At 39.4% G+C, this 21,042-nt stretch overlaps 1 protein-coding gene across 1 annotated transcript in view; it reads left to right on the top strand.

Moving 5' to 3' along the window:
• FSIP1 (fibrous sheath interacting protein 1) overlaps positions 1-21,042 on the top strand; it is a 187,464-nt gene that overhangs the window by 25,686 nt on the left and 140,736 nt on the right. Inside the window, exons 6-9 of the mRNA XM_057721625.1 lie at positions 10,701-10,799; positions 12,287-12,411; positions 14,262-14,372; positions 20,880-21,038. Of these exons, the coding sequence (XP_057577608.1) occupies positions 10,701-10,799; positions 12,287-12,411; positions 14,262-14,372; positions 20,880-21,038 (494 nt within the window). The remainder of the gene's footprint in view (positions 1-10,700; positions 10,800-12,286; positions 12,412-14,261; positions 14,373-20,879; positions 21,039-21,042) is intronic.

Below are 21,042 nucleotides of genomic sequence, written 5' to 3'. Positions count from 1 at the left end.
GAATTGTTTGTTATCGGTGTTTGGATAGAGGCTATTCTTTTTTGTCTTTGTCATGTTTTCTCCTTGTTTCCAGCTCCAAGTGTGTAAGTGCGTGTAAGTGTGTGTAAGCAGAAAACAGCGGCTCTGTGATCTATCAGGTTTCTCAAAATTTGCAAATACCTCTTTCAATGTGCTTTTCTGTGAAATTCAGGAAAATGTTGCTTCTGCTCTTGGATGTTAAGATTAAATATTCCAAGAAAATTTGGTAGTCTTTTTCTGATCTGATTTGCAGAGGACTGGGGGAGAAAAATCACGTAACTGTGCTGACTGGTACAGCTAAAGATTTTTGGTTTTTAACCTATGATGGATTCTTAGCAATTTCTTAGCTAAGAAATTGCTTAGCAATTTCTCTTACATTCTCCACAGTGGCTCTTCCAAATTGTCACTGTGTGTTTAACCTCCTGTCCTCTTCTTCAAGTCCTTCACCGTGGCAGTCTTAGGGTTCAGAGAAAATGGACCAACCGTGTGGGAATCCCTTCCGCATTCTTGCTTTCTGTCTGCAAACTGCAATCTGACTGTGCTTTTCCACCGCCTTCCCTTTTACCTTAGATGGAGGGCAGGTGCTCTTCTTATCCAAGGCCAAAGTCAATAATGTCCCATCCCTTTCACTCTGTCCCTGGTTCTTGATCCATCAATTTTTCTGTCTATCACCTGGAGCTTCATTTCTCTCGTCTCCTCTGGGTCCTTCCCTTCAGTTAACCAGGCTTAAATGTTCTGGCCCTAAAACAGAATCAGAGAGCCATCAAACCAACCAAACATACAAATAAAACCTCCTCCCGCGGTTCTTCACCCTACTCCCAAACAGGTACCACTCATTTTCTCTCCTCTCCTTAAAGGTCAGACTTCTTGAGAGAATAGTCCACACCTACTGGTGCTACTTGGTCAACTTCCATTTACTTCCCAGCTGTATTTTCTCCTGTCACACTATGGAAACTACTTCATCAGTGGTCCTCCTAAATTCTAAACCTAGTGACATACTCCCAGTTTTTATCTTATTTGGTATCTGTGTAGCATCTGACACAGTTGACCACTCACAGAAGAGTAACTTTTTTTTTTTTACTGGATCCATTATTTCCTGCTGGTTCTCCTCTCCACCTCCTTACTTGCCATGGTTGAAACCTATTCCTTCTTTTGTATATTTTTGCTACCTTGGTTAATGGTTTCATCATCCTTCCAGTCTTTGTGGTGGCTAATTGTATGTGCCGATATGACCTGATCACAGGAGGTCCAGATGTCTGACATTATTTCTGGGTGTATCTGTGAGGGTGCTTCTGGAAGAGGTTGGCATTTTCATCTGTATTCATAAGTGAGATTTGCTGTGGGGTGTGTGTGCGTGTGCGTGCATGTATGTCGTGGTGTAGCAGGTAGAGGTGGTGCTGGTAGTGGTTGTGTGTATGCTTTGTCAGGCTATGTTAACTTCATAAAATGCGTGGGGCTAGCTGTCCATTTATTTCTATGCTTTGAAACAGTTTATATAACATGAGGATTATCTGTTCCCTAAAAATTTGAAAGATTTCACTGGAAAAAACATCTGGTTCAAATAATTTCTTGGAGACGATTCTCTGACTCTTTTCTCAGCTTCTTTCATATTTACTATTGTATTTCAGTTTAGTAGTCTTCAGCAGTCAATTTTGGCAATATGTCCATGTCACTGAGATTTTAAAGTATCCATTTCACTGAGATTTAACATTTTACTAATAAAACTTCATATACTGTTTAAAAATGACGATTCTCCTTATTGTTTATGTGTCCCATTTCTTATTTCTAATTTTAATTGTTTCTCTTTTTAGTCTGGAATTTTTTTAAAGTTAATTTTTAATTTTAGCACAGTTTTAGATTTACAGAAAAAGTGTAAGGAAAGTACAGAGATTTTCCATATACCTGTAACCAGTTAAGATTAGTATGGTACATTTGTTACAGTTAATGAACCAATATTGATACATTGTTATTAACTAAAGTCCATACTTTATTCAGGCTTTTAGTTTGTACCTAACCTCCTTTTCCTGTTCCAAGAAGCCATCCAGTATACCACATTACATTTAGTCCTCGTGTCTCCGTAAGCTACTGTTGGCTATGCACTTTCTCAGACTCTCCTCGTCTTTGATGACCTTGGCAGTTTTGAGGAGTACTGGTCAGGTATTTTGTAGAATTCCCAGCAGTTGTGACTCATGTCATGGTTTTCACCTGATTAGATTTCTGTTGTATGTTCTCGGGAGGACCGCAGAGTTAAAGTGCCATCTTCATTACATCACATCATACTATCAATGTAACTTATTACTGTTGATGCTCACTTTGATCACCTGGCTGAGGAAGTATTTGTCAGGTTTCTGCACTGTAAATTCTCTCAATATTTCCCCTTTGCCATACTGTCTTCTTTGCAAGTACGCGCAGCTCATACTTAAGGAGTGGGGAGTTAGGCATCACTTCCTTGATGGCAGAGCATTTACATAAATTATTGTGAATTATTTTTTATTTTATTTTTAAAATTTTATTTATCTTATTTTGGCTGTGCTGGGTCTTCATTGTGGTGCATGGGCTCTTTGTTGTGGTGGGCGGGCTCAGTAGTTGTGGCGCACCAGCTTAGTTGCCCCATGGCACATGGGATCTTAGTTCCCCAACCAGGGATCGAACCCATGTCCCCTGCATTGGAAGTGGATTCTTAACCACTGGACCACCAGGGCAGTCCCATTGTGAATTATTCTGCATGGGAGATTCATGTAGTCTATTTATTTACTTCACTATAGACTTGTGGATATTTGTTTTATACTTTGAATTATTCTATTGCTCAAATTTTTCCAGCTTTGGCCATTAGGAGCTAGTTCAGTTGACTCTTGTCTCCCTTTGTCATATTTCCTGCATTGTGAATTTTGTCTTGTTGTTGTTGTGAGCACTTCCTTACTTTCTGGCTTCAGACTCGTCTTCCATGTTTCTTCCCTGAGTCCTAGACTCAGCTATTTCTCCAGTCAGCTGGTTCCTCTCATGGGAGAATGACGTTAGACACCAGATCTGGATGCCAGCTGTGCTTGCTGTTACTGGGGAGTTGTTGACTCTAGGCCCTCTGAGAAAGGAAGTATTTGTGTGTATGCTAACCTGTTACACACTTACCTATAAATATTTCTATGTGTAACCATTTGTATCTGTATTAGGCTAAACATAGGTTCATACTGATGTCTCTGACTATTACCACATGGATCATTCTAGCCTTTTCCTCTTGCTTATCTGTAACCTCCACTCCAGCAGTGAAAAACCTGGCTCTCACCATTGGCCATCCATTTACTTAATTGTTCAATTCAGCCATACATGTGTAGTGACATTAGAATCGTTGACCTGTACCCCATAAGATATAGCCTAATCAACTGGAGTACAAAGCTCACATGCAATTTCTGTTGCCTTTAGTCTTTCAGACTCTACTCATTTCCAAACTTACTTAAAATGAGCATTTTCTCCTCCACTCCCTTCAGTGAAATTATTTCATACATTGATAACACAGATTGTTTATCAGATTGTGTATTTTATCCTGGGATTCTATGACATCTTAATCTTTTGAAAATTTGCATAAGTTCACTCTCTGTGCTATAAAGTTATAGGTTTCCAAAAATGTGTAGTGTCGTGTAACCACGATTATGGTATCATACAAAATAGTTTTACCATCTTTAAAGGTCCCCTGTGTGAATCCCCATTCAACCCTCCCTTCTTTCCCCAAACCCCTAGCCACCACTGACCTTTTTACTGTCTCTCTAGTTTTGCCTTTTCCAAATGTTATATAGTTGGAATCACTCCGTATGTAACCATTTTCAGATTGGGTTCTTTAACTTAGCAATATACAGTTAAGATTCATCCATGTCTTTTTGTGACTTGATGGCTGATTTCTTTTTGTCACTAAATAACATTTCATTCTATGGATGTACCACTATTTATTTTTCCCTTCATCTATTGACAGATACCCTGATTGCTTCCAGTTTTTGATGATTATGAATGAAGCTGCTTTAAACACTTATGCGCAGATTTTGGTGTGGACGTGAAATTTCCATTTTTGGGGGGTAATTGTGTAGGAGCAGGATTTCTCAATCGTATGATAAACATTTAACTTTGTAAGAAACTGCCTGCCTTCCAAATTGGCTGTATCCTTTCATATTCCCACCAGCGAAAATGGAAGTTCCTGTTTTTCTGCATCCTTGTCGGCAATTGGTATTGTCAAGTTTTTGGATTTTAGCCATTCTAATAGGTATATATTGATATCTCATTGTTGTTTTAATTTGCATTTACATTTCCCTAATGACAAAGGATTTTGAGTATTTTTTCAGGTGCTTATTTGCCATATGTATATTTTCTTTAGTGAGTTGTCTATTTAGATCTTTTGCCCATTAAAAAAAATTGAATTGGTTGTTTTCTTATTGTTGACTTTTAAGAGTTCTTTGTATATTTTGCATACAACTCCTTTATCAGACATGTGTTTTGCAGATATTTTCTCCCAGCCTGTGGCTTGTCATTTCCTTCTCTTAACAGTATCTTTTGCAGAGCAGAAGTTTTAAATTTTAATAAGTTTAACTTACCAATTTTTTCTTTCATGGATCATGCTTGTGGTATTGTATGTAAAAATTCATCACTAAATTGAAGCTCATATAGATTTTTTATCCTATGTTTTCTTTTTATTTATTTATTTATTGGCTGCGTTGGGTCTTCGTTGATGCACACGGGCTTTCTCTGGTTGCTGAGAGTGGGGGCTACTCTTCGTTGTGGTGCACAGACTCCTTATTGTAGTGGCTTCTCTTGTTGTGGAGCACAGGCCCTAGGCACGTGGGCTTCAATAGTTGCGGCACATGGGCTCAGTAGTTGTGGCTCATGGGCTCTAGAGCACAAGCTCAATAGTTGCGGCGTATGGGCTTAGTTGCTCTGCGGCATGTGGAATCTTCCCAGGGCAGGGCTCGAACCCATGTCCCCTGCATTGGCAGGTGGATTCTTTTTCACTGTGCCACCTAGGAAGTCCCTATCCTATGTTTTCTTTTAGAAGTTTTATAGTTTTTTTTTTAAGAACTTTTATTGAGATACAGTTAACCTACAATAAATTGCATATGTTTAGAGTGTACAATTTGGTAATTTTTCTTATTAGTAATATATATATGGCAATCCCAATCTCCCAATTCATTCCCCCCAACCCTCCCTGCTTTCCCCACTTGGTGTCCATATGTTTGTTCTCTACATCTTTGTCTCTATTTCTGCCTTGAGAAGTTTTATAGTTTTGTATTTTACATTTAGGTTTATAATCCAGTTTGATTTAATTTTTGTGAAAAGTATAAGGTCTGTATCTATGTTCTTCTTCTTCTTCTTCTCCTCCTCCTCCTCCTCCTTCTTCTCCTTCTTCTCCTTCTTCTTCTTCCATATGGACATCCAGTTGTTTCAGTACCATTTGTTTAAGAGATCATTCTCTCTTTATTCAGTTGTTTTGCTCTTTTGTTAAAGATTAGTTGACTGTATTTTTGTAGGCCTATTTCTGAACCCTCTATTCTGTTGCAAATGATCTATGTGGCTGTTCTTTTACCAGTACCATGCTACCTTGATTACAGTGAGTGTTTTCTCTTTTTAAAATTATACTTGAGGAGTTTTCTTTTTATACCTTCATGAATCAGTTTTGAATTTCTTTGCTAATTCTAGAAATTTATTTCTTTTCTTGAACTTGTTTTGTGATTGTTTTCTCTAGCTTCTTCAGTTAAACTAGTTAAGCTCATTTTATTTTCTCTTAAAATATGCGTCTGCCAGGGCTGCCATAAAAAATACCACACACTGGGTGGCTTAAACAGCAGAGATTTATTTTCTTACAGTTTTGGAGGCTGGAAGTCTAAGATCAGGGTACTGGAAAATTCATTTTTTGGTGAGGTCTCTCTTCCTGGCTTACAGACGGCCACCTTCTCACGGTATCCTCACATGACCTTTTCTCTGTGCACATGGGAAGAGGAGGAGGGGAGTGAAGGTATCTCTGGTGCCTCTTCCTCTTCTCGTAAGCACACCAGTTCTGTCGGATTAGTACCCCACCTGATAACCTCATTTAACTTTAATTACCTCCTTACCGTATAGCCACACTGGGGGTTTGGGCTTCAGCGTATGAATTTTGGGGGGCTACAGTTCAGTCCATAACAACGTGATAAAAGCGTCATTGCTATGAATTTGTTACTGAATATAGATTTCGCCCTGTACTACATTCTTTGGTGTGTGATATCATGATTATTCTCTACAGGTTGTTATTGTACTCTTATTTCCTCCTTGACCTTATAGTTAATTAGAAAATGGCACTTTTCCCTTGTTCTCCAGAGTTTTTTTATAAGCCCTCTGTTTTAAAAGCCATTGTACAAATCTGTAATGCTGTGGGCATTGTTTTGATCTTTTGAGTTTATTGAAATTTTCTCTATAGTCTAATAGGGTGATTCCTAATTGTAGAGGACATTTGGATGGAGAGGACATTTGCATTTTTGGTTGGTGTCACGATGTGCAGTGGGAAGAGGTCTGTCTCTAGTTCATAGGGGCAAGCGAGAACGTCTGGTTCTCTTCCATGCCAGAGACCAGCCATGGAGTTGTGTGTTGTGTGTGTCTGTGGGTGTGTGTATGTGTGTGTGTATATGTGTGTTGGGGGTGGGGAGAGAGAGAGAGAGGGAGAAAGAGAGGGTGAATGAATATTTCAGGCCCTGTCTCCCTCTAAACATGCCACACGACCACTGCTGCTTTGGAGCTGTCAGGGGTAGGTGTGGAGCACTGTGTGTGGAGTTTCCTCCTAGAGTTCCAAGTGTCCAGTGAGGCCGAGTCCACAGTTCTATGGCTTTCCCATTCTCTTTGGTGATCTCTGTCCAACTCCAGGATTTCACCTCCAGCGGGATGAGTGCCAAGAGTAGCCTCACGTGTGTGTCTATTACAGAGTCATCCCCTCTGATGTTCTTCTAGGTCCTTCCTATTGTCTGGGATGGGCTTTCTTCCCTAGGTGGCAGGAAGCAACTTAAATCAATCCTGCAGTCTTCCTCTTTCAAGACTCTTGTTAAAAATTGTGCTCAAAACTTTTGAAAATTGTAAAGCACTATAGAATTGAAAGAATCTTTAATTCAATTAAAAAAAGTTAATAAAAAAATTGTGCTCAGTCTTTCAAGCTCTGGCCCTTGATCTCTGAGGGGAGATTCCCCCCACCCACCCCGATAAATGTTTGTGGTGTGGAAATTTGAAAATTTTTCCTATTAACTATTTAAAAATTAATTAATTAATTAATGGCTGCATTGGGTCTTCATTGCTGCATGTAGGCTTTCTCTAGTTGTGGTGAGCAGGGGCTACTCTTCATTGTGGTGGGCAGGCTTCTAATTGTGGTGGCTTCTCTTGTTGTGGGCTCTAGGCGCGCAGGCTTCAGTAGCTGTGGCCCACGGGCTCAGTAGTTGTGGCACATGGGCTTAGCTGCCTCGTGGCATGTGGGATCTTCCCCGACGAGGGCTTAAGCTCATGTCCCCTGCACTGGCAGGCGGATTCTTAACCACCGTGCCACTAGGGAAGTCCCTCCTATTAACTTTTAATTTTGATATAATTTCAGACTTAAAGTCTCAAGAAAAGTATGAAGAATCCCCAAATACCCTTTACTTAGATTCTCCAAGTGTTAACATTTTACCACATCCTCTGTCTTCCTCTCCACAAGAGGACACACACACACACACACACACACACACACACACACACAAATCAGGAAATTAGTATTGATACAATACTGTTATCCAATCAACAGGCTTTCTTCATGCTTTGCCAGTTGTCCCACTAAAATCCTTTCTAGTCAAAGAAAATTCAAGATCATGCATTGCACTTAATTATCATGTCTCTTTAGTCATTCTTTGTATTTTATGACATTAGCATTTTTGAAGATTATAGGTCTATTATTTTGTAGATTGTTGCCCAGTTTGGGTTTGTTTGTGTTTCCTCATTTTAGGTTCAGGTTATGCATTTTTGGCAGAAATCCCACAAAAGTGGTACTGTGTTCTCAGTGAATCATATCAGGAAATTCGAGATGTTGATTGTTCTGTCACTGGTGATGTTAACTGTGATCATTTGGTTAAGGTGGTGTCTGCCAGGTTTCTCCACTGTAAAGTTACTATTTTTCTTTTTGTACTGAATAAGTTACCTTGTGGGAGGATCCTCTGAGGCTGTTATCCTATTATTCTTCAAGCTTTCACCCGTGCGTTTTATCATCCATTGACGATTCCTACCTGAACCGATTATTACTACGATGGTTAGCAAATGATTATTTCCTAATTCCATCATTTATTCTACATTAATTAGTTTTTTTTAACTATAAGGAAGAACTTTTTAATGGAGGACCTTTGGCGTTTAGAAAATACTTTTTTTCTCTCAAGGAGCTCCTGCAGTTGAATGTCTGCCTTTCACAACTGTTGTCTTTTTTTTTTTTTTTAGAACTTTTATTGAGATACAGTTAACATACAGTGAACTGCATATATTTAGAGCGTACAATTTGGTATCCCAACCTTCCAATTCATTCCCCCCCAACCCTCCCCACTTGGTGTCCATATGTTTGTCCTCTACATCTGTGTCTCTATTTCCGCCTTGCAAACTGGTTGATTTGTACCATTTTTCTATAGTCCGCATATATGTGTTAATATACGGTATTTGTTTTTCTCTTTCTGACTCACTTCACTCTGTATGACAGTTTCCAAGTCCATCCATGTCTCTAGAAATGTCCCAGTTTCATTGCTTTTTACAGCTGAGTAATATTCCATTGTATATATGTACCACATCTTTTTTATCCCTTCGTCTGTTGCTGGACATTTAGGTTGCTTCCATGTCCTGGCTATTGTAAATAGCGCTGCAGTGAACATTGGAGTGCATGTGTCTTTCTGAATTACGGTGTTCTCTGGGTATATGCCCAGCAGTGGGATTGCTGGGTCATATGGCAACTCTATTTTTAGTTTTGCAAGGAACCTCCATACTGTTCTCCATAGTGGCTGTATCAGTTTACATTCCCACCAACAGTGCAAGAGCGTTCCCTTTTCTCCACACCCTCTGCAGCATTTACTGTTTGTAGATTTTCTGATGATGCCCATTCTGACTGGTGTGAGGTGATACTTCATTGTCGTTTTGATTTGCATTTCTCTAATAATTAGTGATGTTGAGCAGCTTTTCATGTGCCTCTTGGCCATCCGTATGTCTTCTTTGGAGAAATGCCTATTTAGGTCTTCTGCCCATTTTTTGATTGGCACAACTGTTGTGTTTTAAACTCAAGACTGAGCTGTGAGGCCTTTGTGCAGGCTGTACCCGTCTTCTGTCGGAGGCAGTGACTCCCCTGTGGCTGTGGGTGAGGAGCCACAGGGTCACATGAATGATTTCAGCCTAGGAAAAGCCCCTGGGTTTAAAAGCTTCAGTATCACTTTGCTATAATAATTTTTAGTATTGCAAGTTTTCATATTTTTGTGTCTTTATAGGTACTTTAGTATAAAATTGAGTGAAACTGCTATTAAAGAGGAATTACGTGATCAAAAATAAATACATTACCACTTTGGATATATGATGCAACTTAAACCAATAATAGAATGTTACCAGATTGCTGACTTGCTGAGCCTACTTTAATGAATATTTAAGACCCTGAATAATAGTAGTTGCAAAATAATTAAAGTTTGGAAAGAACTTGAAACCTTTTTGCCCTTTGTGCGGCACACCCCTCTCCCTGCAAGCCTTATATCACTAATTTTCTAGGTTAACTCATCAAAGATTGCACAAGGATTATGGTTGTAATGTCAGTCCTGGTGATGCTACATTATTATGAATTCCAAATTAGGGAATTGGGTTAATGAATTTGTTTTTACTATCAGAAGTTGTATGTTTTGAATTTGGTGGTGTTTGTGTGTCAGGGTGAATGTTTGTTGCCTGTATTGTCTTTGAGTAGGTGCTTGAATCAGGTTTGTTTCAGAGGTAGGTGGTGAATCCTGTAATATCTTCAAGACTTGTCATGTTTTCTTAAGCAGAAACATTTCTGTGCTATAACCTGGCAGATTCTCTCATGTTAAGGCAAAGTGATATTTACTTATGTTAGCAGTTTCTTGTAAATATACAGTGTCTAAATTAGCTAATAGAATATAAAACAAATTATATTTAAAAAAAAGTTAAAAGCAATTTCCTTTATGGGTATTCTTTATGGGTATTATCTCAAGAGAATAAAGCAAAAAAAGAAAGCTAACTGCCAAGTGTCTCCCCAATTTTCTCTCTCAAACACATTCTGTTATTTTAATGACTGACCATATATCTGAAATCTTCACCTTGGGGATATAAAATAAAAAATAAAAACACAAAAAAGTTATTTAGTGTGCACATTCTGCATATTAAGGATATTAGAATTTGGGTACATTATCTCCAGATAATTAATGTGATATTTTAGTGCACCCTTGTACATCCTCTTTGCTCAGAAGTTCTAGGGAACTTCTGCTCTCTTAATTTCTCTGTTTGTTTTAGTGGCTCATGTGTGCAAAGATGATTATCATTTCTACCTGAAAGTGACATTGTCTTAAGAAATGTATGCGGAAGGAATTGAGGAATATTGCAGAGAACATTAGATCTTATCTTTTTTTAAACAACTGTTCACAAACAATTCCTTATTTATTTTGTATGTATTGATCAAGTGATTCTTAAATCAATAGATCCTTCTCATTACGAGCATGAGGATACATTTTTCTCAGTGTTTCACACTCAAGTCCCTCCAGAAGACTATGAAAACCGTATGCAGAATGTCGATAAAGGTACATGATTTTACATATTGTCACAAGAAGATACTAGCCCTATATAGAAATATTCACAGACGAAATGATTTGATGTGATTTAATTCAGTAGTGAGTAGAAATAGGTGAGGTTCTAGATGAAACATGATTGGTCATGAGTTAATCATTATTGAAGTTAGTTGTTGAGGGTTCATTATACTAGTCTTTCTACTTTTGGATGTTTGAAATTTTGTATAACAAAGAGTTAAAGAAAGTCTGGCTGCAAGTAATGGAAACTTAGCTTAAGCGAAAAAGAAAATTTATGGAAAGAATCCTGCTGGTAGACAGCTTCTTTGATTCCCAAGAGCATATCCTGTGGCTAGTCACTGAGAGGGTGATTCAATTCCAAAATTCTAGAGAAGAGGCCAACTGATCTATCTTGGGTTCGGTACCCACCCTTGGTCCAACCAACTCATCCAGCCCAGCAAGGGTCGGGGTCACTATGGGAACATGGCAGCTTCTCTCCTGGATCACTACCAGGATGGTGAGGGGAAGAGGACATTTCTAGGGAGATAATTCCTACCAGACAATCTAAGGTTTTCTCCCACAATGTATTAAAAGTATATTTTTAAAAGAAACTATTATAAATGTAGACAAAGATGCATTTAATTTGATTTATTTTAATGTACTGTTTAAAAGAATATGAAACTTCAGATGAATGAATAAACTTCATATTTCAACTTGAAAGGCTGCATACAATTTGGATTATGGGAAAAAGTTATATATTTTATATCTAAGAAGTTGACTCACCAAAAAAGTAACTCATGCTTTAACTATTGGTAATTCATTAAAAAAAATCATATTATTGATTAAAGAATAAAACCCCAATTATAAAGCATAGATTTATTTGTCTAGAAATGTATAATTTAAATTTGAGTAAAACTTTTTTTTTTACTCAAATTTATTTTTGTTTGAAATTAATAGAGTAGCGGGTAATGAGTCTAGTCTTTAGGGAAAGTTTTATTTTACACAAAGACTAAAATAAAATATATTTTAAAATTCCCATGACATCAGATATTTCTCCTTTACATACATCACTTGAAGTTCTTTTCGTGTTTCCCATGACTCCAAAGGATTAACAGCAGGAAGTTTGATACATGATGATGAATCACAAAAGAAGTTTTATGAGAACTCCATTGCGAATTATGGTAGCATGTTTATCTTTTTAAGAATAAACCTCTGGGGAGTTCCCTGGTGGTCCAGTGGTTAAGACTTTGCACTTCCACTACAGGGGACGTGGGTTTGATCCCTGGTTGGGGAACCAAGATCCTGCAAGCCATGTGGTGCAGCCAAGAAAAAAAAAGAAAAAAAGAATAAATCTCTATATGTATTAAGTTTCTGGATCTGGAATTTAGAAGTACTTTTATGTGCTTTTTATTTCTTATGTATTTTAATAATGCTTAAGGTAAAATTTTAGCATAATGGACAATTATAATTCTGAAAAAAATTTTGAACTTTTTTAATATTAGATTTTACATGTGATGTGGAAAGAAATGAGTCAGTGATCAAAACAGAAAAGAAACCTTTCTCAAATACAGAAAACATTGAGCTCAGGGGTGAACACAGCCAGAATTTCATTAAGCGAAACATCGAGGTATGTACTTAGAAACTTAGAAGCCAGAATGTGGGGCTGAATGAGCTGCAGAAATGGAAAGAGTTGTGTTCATTGTCTTTAAATACTTTCTCTTGACCTTGACACTTGCGTGTGTGTAATTGAAACAGTATATGTAACTGATAGAAAAGTTTTATGAACCAGTACTCACTATTTTCTGCGCCATCCTATCCTATTCTATCCTGCCCTACTCCTTTATAAATTGCTAGCTGCAACTTCATATATTGGTTTCATTACCCAGAAATGAATCTGGTTTCTGCAATTTGAAAAACATTTATTTAGATAATAGTTTTGGATGATATTTCCCAGATTTTAAATTGCATATTAGTAAAATTGTTTGTTTGTTTTTAAGAGTAATGAGACTGATTTTATAGCTGGTGCATTTAGAAATTTGAATGGAAAATGCTCCTGGCAGAGTTGGAGAGGCCAACTGGCTGTCTGCCCACTGCTCCGCCCCCTGCCCCGCTACTCCAGCTGAGCTTCCTGGCAGCCCATCACTTGTCTCTTGCTTTGTTTAGCTGCCTGATTTAGGCGCTCACCCTTGGTCTTACAGGCCCTGCAGTCTCACTTGGTTTGTATTCAACGCAGACTTAGACTAACCAAGGGCAAAGGGATTCTAGTATTAGACCAGAATGCAAATTAATTAATTTGTAGCAAGAAATGTAAAGTATGGTGGACAGAAGGCTCATGGCAAACCACTCAGGCAATTAAGTCACTAGTAAGCTGCATTGGTGAGTGTGAAGTATGAAGAGGAAAGAGTTAAGTAATTCTTCATAATTCAAGCCTGATGCTTTTTCCACAATTAGCACGTCTTTTCCAGGCAGACTGGATTCATGGGTCAGCCTGCTGCTGCCAGGACTGGCCTCTGGGACTCTTGATTTTTCTGTGCTCCATGTTTGTATGATCTGAAGGAAACCTTCTCAACTTGCTCTGTCTCTTTGCTCTGGCTCATTGTATGTTGATTTAGTGTTTAACTTTCCAAGAGCAGTAGGGTTTTCCCCATATCCAAGTTCTTGCTGACACAGATAGCAGCTCCACCATAGATTTCCCTTTTTCCCTTTGAACAATAGTAACTGAATCTTATTTAAACTTTTTTTTTAATTAATTTATTTATTTTATTGGTTGTGTTGGGTCTTTTTTGCTGCGCACGGGCTTTCTTTAGCTGTGGTGAGTGGGCGCTACTCTTCATTGTGGTGCACGGCTTCCTCATTGCCATGGCTTCTCTTGTTGTGGAGCACGGGCTCTAGGCGCGTGGGCTTCATTAGTTGCAGCACATGGGCTCAATAGTTGTGGCTCACGGGCTCTAGAGCACAGGTTCAGTAGTTGTGGTGCACGGGCTTAGTTGCTCCACGGCATGTGGGATCTTCCTGGAGCAGGGATCGAACCCATGTCCCCTGCATTGGCAGGCGGATTCTTAACCACTGTGCTACCTAGGAAGCCCTTATTTAAACTCTTGATATATTCTTGAAATTTAAAAGCAGTTTCATTTAGTGAATATATGCCACTTAAGAAGTGCTAAGATTCCTTCCAAATGTCTCAGGAAATGTATTTTTGCATTGATACATATTACATTAAGAGAGTTTTGCAAACTGCCCATGTTTTATTTTTTAAATAAAATGTTTGTTGAAATAGTTGGATATCTTTGCTTGGAGAATGGACCTCTACAAAAATTTGGCATAAAATTACCTAGCAAATGAAAATGCCTAATGTCACAAATTTTATTTTTTTAGCTTAGTGTGTCTGTACTGTAGAAGCCTCAGATCCCATTTTTATTTTTCCTGAACTATGAATTGCTTTAAATATTTAATCTTTTCCATTAATACATTCTGCAGTTGGCCAAGAATTCAGGAAAACCAGTGGTTATGATTGACAGAGAGAAGAAAAGGCTGGTTGAACTTCTGAAGGACTTGGATGACAGTGATTCGGGGCTGTCCAGTTCTGAAGTGAGTAAACTCTGATATTCCACAAGCGCTACACTTCTTAATTTTTATTTCTTTAATCATGTTATTGACCCATTAGCAGAAGTTTTTAGTAATTTTTCAAATTATGGGGCACTATTTCTGACTTTAAAAAATCCTGTTTTACAACTTTATTTTTATCGAAATTTTCCAGTTTTCTTGTCGATTCATCATTGATTCTCTTATGTCATTATAAGAGTGACTACACATTGGCTCTCAAAATAATGACCTCTACCTGTGATGTGTTGGGCTTGGTCATTGATGATGTAGGATTGTGTTTTCTCTGGATCCTTTAGTTTGGACATTTCTTATTATCCCTGAACTGGTTCCCCAGGATTTCACTGTAGTCTTCAGTAATCCTTAGGAGCACTGTCCTGCCCCTGCCCAGGGCATGCTAGGTGCCCAGTTCCCGGAGGAGTCTAAGGAGGGGACCAGCATGGATCCAGGGTGCGAATGTGGGTATTTACAGGGCCCAGACAGGTCACATAAGGGGTGCAGTGGCTCAGCATTTGCACTTGTTTGTGTACGAAACTTATAGCCATACTCTTACTTCCACAAAGAAATACATTCTCCTGTGTTCCTTGAAGCTCTTATCCCTGTCGTCTAGTTTTTATTCCCCTATGTTTAACAGAGGTGATGTGGTGAAGGCTGCTGGCACCCTGCCCAGACCCCTTTGACCTGGTACATCTGTGCATGCACCCCCTGCCCTGTACCAAGGGTGTACAGCTGCCTCCTTCCCTGGAGAACTGCCTGGGCTAAATGGGAGCTGACCAGCCCAGGACAGCAGCCCCTCCCTCCCCCCAGGTTCCCTTATGTTGAGATGGGGTTAGCTGTGTGCTGCAGTTTGTCCTCGAGAGCTTCCCCAGGGGTCATCCAGTCTTCAGCTGAGACTACATCCTTGCCTGGCTTTGTTCCCTTGTCCTAGCCTGCTCCCCTCGCACCCCTAATCCTGAAAGCATCCCCCTACTAAATCACTTAAACAAGAATCTCTGCCTCAGTTTCCAGATCTAGGGAACCCAGCCTGAGACATGTAGGTTCGGAGGGTAGTTTTTGCTCTGGGTAAAAAGCAGTGCATGTGCAGCAGTGTCTGTGGCCCGTGGGGGAGAGCGTGGCGGTCCATGGCTGTTGCTGTGTGGAGATCCCTGCCCAGGGATGCCTGGATCCTCCAATTTGTGAAGAGAAGCTAGAAACTCAGATTAAAAAAAAAAACAAAACAGTTCTCCATAATTCCCGCTCCAGGAGCAGCCGGTGTTGTCCTGGTATATATTCCTCTAGGTTATGTGTTCAAAGCTGACACTGTGTTCTGTGGAAATGGAGTCTCCAGACACTGGAGGTGGTATAGGAGCGTGCTTGAGTGTGCTGGCTTTGGCAGTCTGCTGTCACCTGGGCTAGAACACAGGATCCATCACTTGCCAGTTCTGTCACCTTGGAAAGTTATTTCTCCTCACCTCAGTTTCCCCCTAGTTCTGGAGAGAAATCTAAAATGGTCTGGACTAGGGTCAAAAGTGTTGGCAGTGGGCTGCATTCCTTTCTGGAGGTTCTTCAATAATTAATTAGCCTCTAAAATCTTATATCTTAAGAGAAGATCTTTGGTATATTTTTATTTCCCTCTTCTCCCACTTCCTCTCCTCCAGAATACATTGAAGTCACCTGGAATTTTAGTTCCAGGATGTTATAAGTTTTTACTTTTAAAAACAGCATGCCTCTTATATTTTAGGAATCTTTCTCAATAGTAGCCAAATTTTTAAAGCACATCATTAAGCTTAACTAATTGTTTATTTGTACAAATCATTTTTCTTGAGTTATTCTTCTGGAATTAAAAAAATTTCCCCTAAATAATGATTGTGTGTAGATAATTTTTGAGTGTTTGCATATTCAAAAATTTATTTTTCCCTCATTTGAATGATAGCAAATGGTAGCTTCAAATGGTGGTAACTAAATTCTAGATGCAAAATCCTTTCCTTCTGGAAGGATTTCCTCTTTATTTTTGAGTTTACAAATTTTATCAGAACATATTTATGAGTGTCTTTAAAAATATTTTTGTTCCTGTGTGGTACCTGGTAGGGAGGCCCTTTTTATGTGAAGGTGCAAGTCTTTCTTCTGTTCAGAAAATTATCTTCTCTTATTTCTTCCCTTCTATTATATTATCTCTTTTTCTTTCCTTTGGGCTTCCTATGAAGTGGGATATCAGTTGGGAATGGGATTGACTGCAAGTAACAGAAAACTTTATAAACAGTGACTTGAAGAAGTTTATTTATTAGTAACAAGAAATCCAGGTGTGAGTAGCTAGTGTCTTTTGATATTCTTGACCCACATTTGTAGTGTGGTTTTGTTTTCAGGTGTGTGAGATTGCTGCTGTATCTGTATGTAATGTGTTAATTTTCTAGGCAGAAAGAAAGGGGGAAGGGGAAGGAGAAAAGAGACTCCTCTGAAGCTTTGCCTTTCAATTTGGGAAGATGTGGTGTCCCTATGACTTCCACCTGCATCTCACTGGCCAAGCTGTCACATGGTCATTTGTTTTGTACAGCTGTGCAAGTGAGACTGGGAATTCAGGTATTTTACCTCCTCTTTTTTGTAGCAGAGGAAGGCAAGGAAGGAGGAGATTGGAAAAGGGGACCAGGTCAGTCAATGTACCAGCCCATAGATGGGTATAGGATCTCCTGGATCTCTCCTCCAGGTCTTAAAATATTTTTTCATAATCTTTATTTTTTTTGTCATTTTGCTCACATAAGTTCATTCTCCGGTTTTCCGAGTTGGGTTTCATACATCTTTATTCTGCTACTTAGCTATGCAGCCCTCTTTTGAGATTGTTGTTGCTATTTTTACAGTTATTATTGTTTTATAAACTAATATTTGCTGAGAGTTCTTTCTGCAAGTCCTCTGAGAAGAAAGTGTCCTTTCTTATTATCTGATATGGGAGATAGACATTTTTTTTAAAGCTCTTTATTGGAATAGAATTGCTTTACACTGTTGTGCCAGTTTTTGCTGTACAACAAAGTGAATCATCTGTATGTATACATATATCCCCATATCCCTTCCCTCCCAAGACTCTCTCCCACCCTTCCTATCCCATCCCCCTAAGTCATCGCCCATCATCAAGTTGATCTCCCTGTTTTATGCAGCAGTTTATACAGAGGTTCTATGTTGGAATAGCGATTCAAAGGAGGAAGATGTGAATGTGGCAGGAAGCATTTAGGAACACTTAGAGGAAGGGACCAATCTACTGTTTTCTCAAACTGTACCAAACTTCTTGGCATGCTTCAAATTTGCTGTATTCTTTCAAGTGTCTGTGTACCCATTTCTTCATGGAGTGCTCCTCCCCTTCATCTCTGACAAATCCAGCGTAAAGAGGATGCCTAACATGATAATTATGTTTGAATTCTATAGAACTCATGCCCACTGGTTGTTCTTTATTGTGGCATGGTTGATTGTACGGATGTAATAGTCCCTTGAAGTTCTTTAGGATAAGTAGAATTTTTTAAAGAGTTCCTCCTATGTAGGGAACTCACACTCGCAACTACTAATGGCTCTCTCCAAAGCCGGAAGCCTCTACTGCCACCCTTCCAGCAAAATGGGTTTTGCATCAGATGTTAAATTACTCACGTCTAAATAGATACTGAATGGGTGAGTGTGATTGTGGACCCTCATTACTGGTGTGAACCCTCGCTGTAAAGCAGGGTGGTGAAGAGCATTTTCTGGGTTCTGTCTGAGGGAGGCAAGGCTCCTGCACATTGCAAGTCTAAACAGAAACACACATACCATCTACTACATGTTACACATAATCTCCTTTTGTAACAGCATAAAGCATGAAACATTTAAATTTATTAACCAGTATTTAGTCATTGATTCCATAGGTTGTTTTTTGTTTTTTTGATTATTTCGCTTTTAGGTCATACAGTATTTATATCACTTTTATTTAGGAAAAATTAATCAGTTTCTTATTTGTGAGTAGTTAGGTAATTTTTTAAATAATTATGTGTAACTTTCATATGCCAACTTGCAAGTATATTTAAAATGTTTATTACTATATCATATCCTTATGTGGATATACTATAATCTCACTTTCTCCTTATTTTCAGACATCTGGGCTTTCTGCAGTTATTCCTTATTATAAGTAACATGGCAAAAACATTTTAGTCAGTGTTCTGGGTTGCAAGAAACAGAGGCAGATTTCGGTTAAAAAAACAGAAAACAAATTTATTGGAAGACTTGGGTAGCTCACAGACACTGTGGGAAGTTTGGACGACCAGGTCTGTAAACCAGGCAGATATCAAGGTAGCCAGAAGGATGGCCCTAGAGACTCCTGAGAAACAGGCTGGTTCGGAGCTGCACCGCGGCCACCAGACACCCCCGCTAATGATCACTGCTGCCCCCTTCACTGCCACCAGCACTGGCTCCTCACTGCTCCTGCCATCACCATTAATCACTTCCCCACTTTCCCGACGTCTTTGCATCTCTGTCTCCCTCAAGAGTCAAAGTCCAGGGTGTTCCCTTGTGAGTGGCTGAATCTAGGTCATTGCTTCTCCCTACCAGTGGGTAGGGAGAAGGAGTGTCTGGTGGGGGACCTGTCCCTAGAGAGACTCATGCAGTATTTGGTTTCAGTGAAGCAGGGAGGGAGATCGGATGGTGGGGCCAGGAAGAGCCAAGTGTAAGTCTTTCTGCGTAAGGTTTTGCATGTACTTTTTCTGGTTACCACCTAAGGATTGATCCCTGGTATTAGAGTCATGAAACCCCAGTGTGTGACACTCTTAGGCTTCCTTGCCCTCCATCTGCCCCTTTATTCTTAGTGTTGCTCGTGATTCCTCTGTCCTTGCGGTGCCTGCTTCCCTTTGTGACCTCGCCCATTCCCATGGTCTAAGGGTTTGAACCACTGTAAAATTATGGGTGAGTCCAAAATACTTATTTCCAATCCAGATCTCTGTCTTGAACTTTAAAGAAACACATTTAACTGCTTAACATAATCTGTGGACATCCTAGGGCTGTCTGTGAACAGAAGAAGGCCCCAAACAGAATTCAACATCATCATTTTCCTCCTCAAACCCATCGCCTCTCTGCTATTCCCTGGTTTGGTCCATAGGACCAGCATCCCCCTAGTTTATAAAGTCAGGAATTTGGTTTTTATTATTCTGATCTTTACTCCTCCCTTCATTCTTCCACCAAATTATCTCCAGATTCTGTAAATTCTGCTTCCTAAGTATCTCTGGAATTGGTCCTATGTTCTGCATTCCCAGGAAACATCCCAAATTCAGGCACTCATCACTTTTCTTCTAGATTATGGCTTTTGCTTCTTAACTGGATTTTCTGCCTCTAGTCTTGCCCTCACCAGCTCCAGTTTTGCATTTATTTTTTTTAAATTTTATTATTATTTTTAGGCACAGAGGCTTAGTTGCTCTGCGGCATGTGGGGTCTTCCTAGAGCAGGGATCAAACCCGTGTCCCGATCCGTGTCCCCTGCATTGGCAGGCAGATTCTTAACCACTGAGCCACCTAGGAAGCCCCAGCCAGCTCCAGTTTTAAAGTACAAAGCCGATTGTGTTGTTTCTCTAAGATGTTACTAAGACTGATTATTTCCTTTAGGAAACATTCTCCAAACAGTTTTTCTCCTTGCCCCTTCTTATTCACAGAGGTTAGTTGACTCCCCCTGGTCCCTGTGGAGCCCGGGGTTTACCAGCACTTTTCACATCTTGTTAAAGTCTTTGCTGTCAAGAGACTGCGAATTCCTGAGGGCAGGAACGTGTGAGACTCATACTGAATCACCAGTGCCCAGTATAATGCCTCCCCGTAGTAGGTACTCAGTACAAGATTTTTGAATGAATGTTGTGAGTGGCTTTTAACCCATTAAGAAATTAATGTCAGTTCAGTAAGGAGTTAGATGACCAGTTTTTTCCCCAAATATTTATTTATTTGTTTATTTATTTATTTGGCCGCCTCCGGTCTTAGTTGCGGCATGCAGGATCTTTTAGTTGTGACACGTGGGCTCTAGTTCCCTGACCAGGGATCGAACCTGGGCTCCCTGCATTGGGAGCGCAGAGTCTTAGCCGCTGGACCACCAGGAAAGTCCCTAGATGACCAGTTATGATCATGAAACCCAAACAATTGAGTTTATAGATTCTATGTTACTTTTCAGGGACAAATTTTGAAAATAATATGTCCACTATAGAATAAATATGGTTTCTTCCTTACTCAACATGTCACAAACCACTTTTTCAGAGTGGAGAAATGAGAATGTTATGAGATCCAGACTGTGAGGCTAAGAAATTTATTCCATGGGGAAAACCCCCACAAAATGTAAGAAGATATTTTACGCAGAGTTGCCAGATAATGCAACTTTACACTATTTAATCTTTTGTTTTCTTGTCCTATCCCAAGTTAATTCTGTTTTTTGGGTTTTGTTTTTTGTTTTTGTGAGGAGCATTGATGTAGCAGTCTGAAAGGTATATTTTGGGAAAAAATATAGCATAAAAATGACCTGGTTACCCTTGTTTCCTTTTAGGGAGATCCGTCTGGCTGGCTGGTCCCGGGAGAAGGATACACACTTGCAGTCACACAGCATCAGCAACTTGCTGAAATTGATACAAAACTCCAAGAACTCTCTGCCGCCTCCCCAGCAGTTTCCAGCTCTTCTCTAAGACCTGAACGTCAGAATGATGAGGTAT

The sequence above is a fragment of the Hippopotamus amphibius genome, chromosome 2, assembly GCF_030028045.1.
Source record: "Hippopotamus amphibius kiboko isolate mHipAmp2 chromosome 2, mHipAmp2.hap2, whole genome shotgun sequence".
Classification (NCBI taxonomy): domain Eukaryota; kingdom Metazoa; phylum Chordata; class Mammalia; order Artiodactyla; family Hippopotamidae; genus Hippopotamus; species Hippopotamus amphibius.
This window is presented reverse-complemented; position numbering and strand designations above follow the sequence as displayed.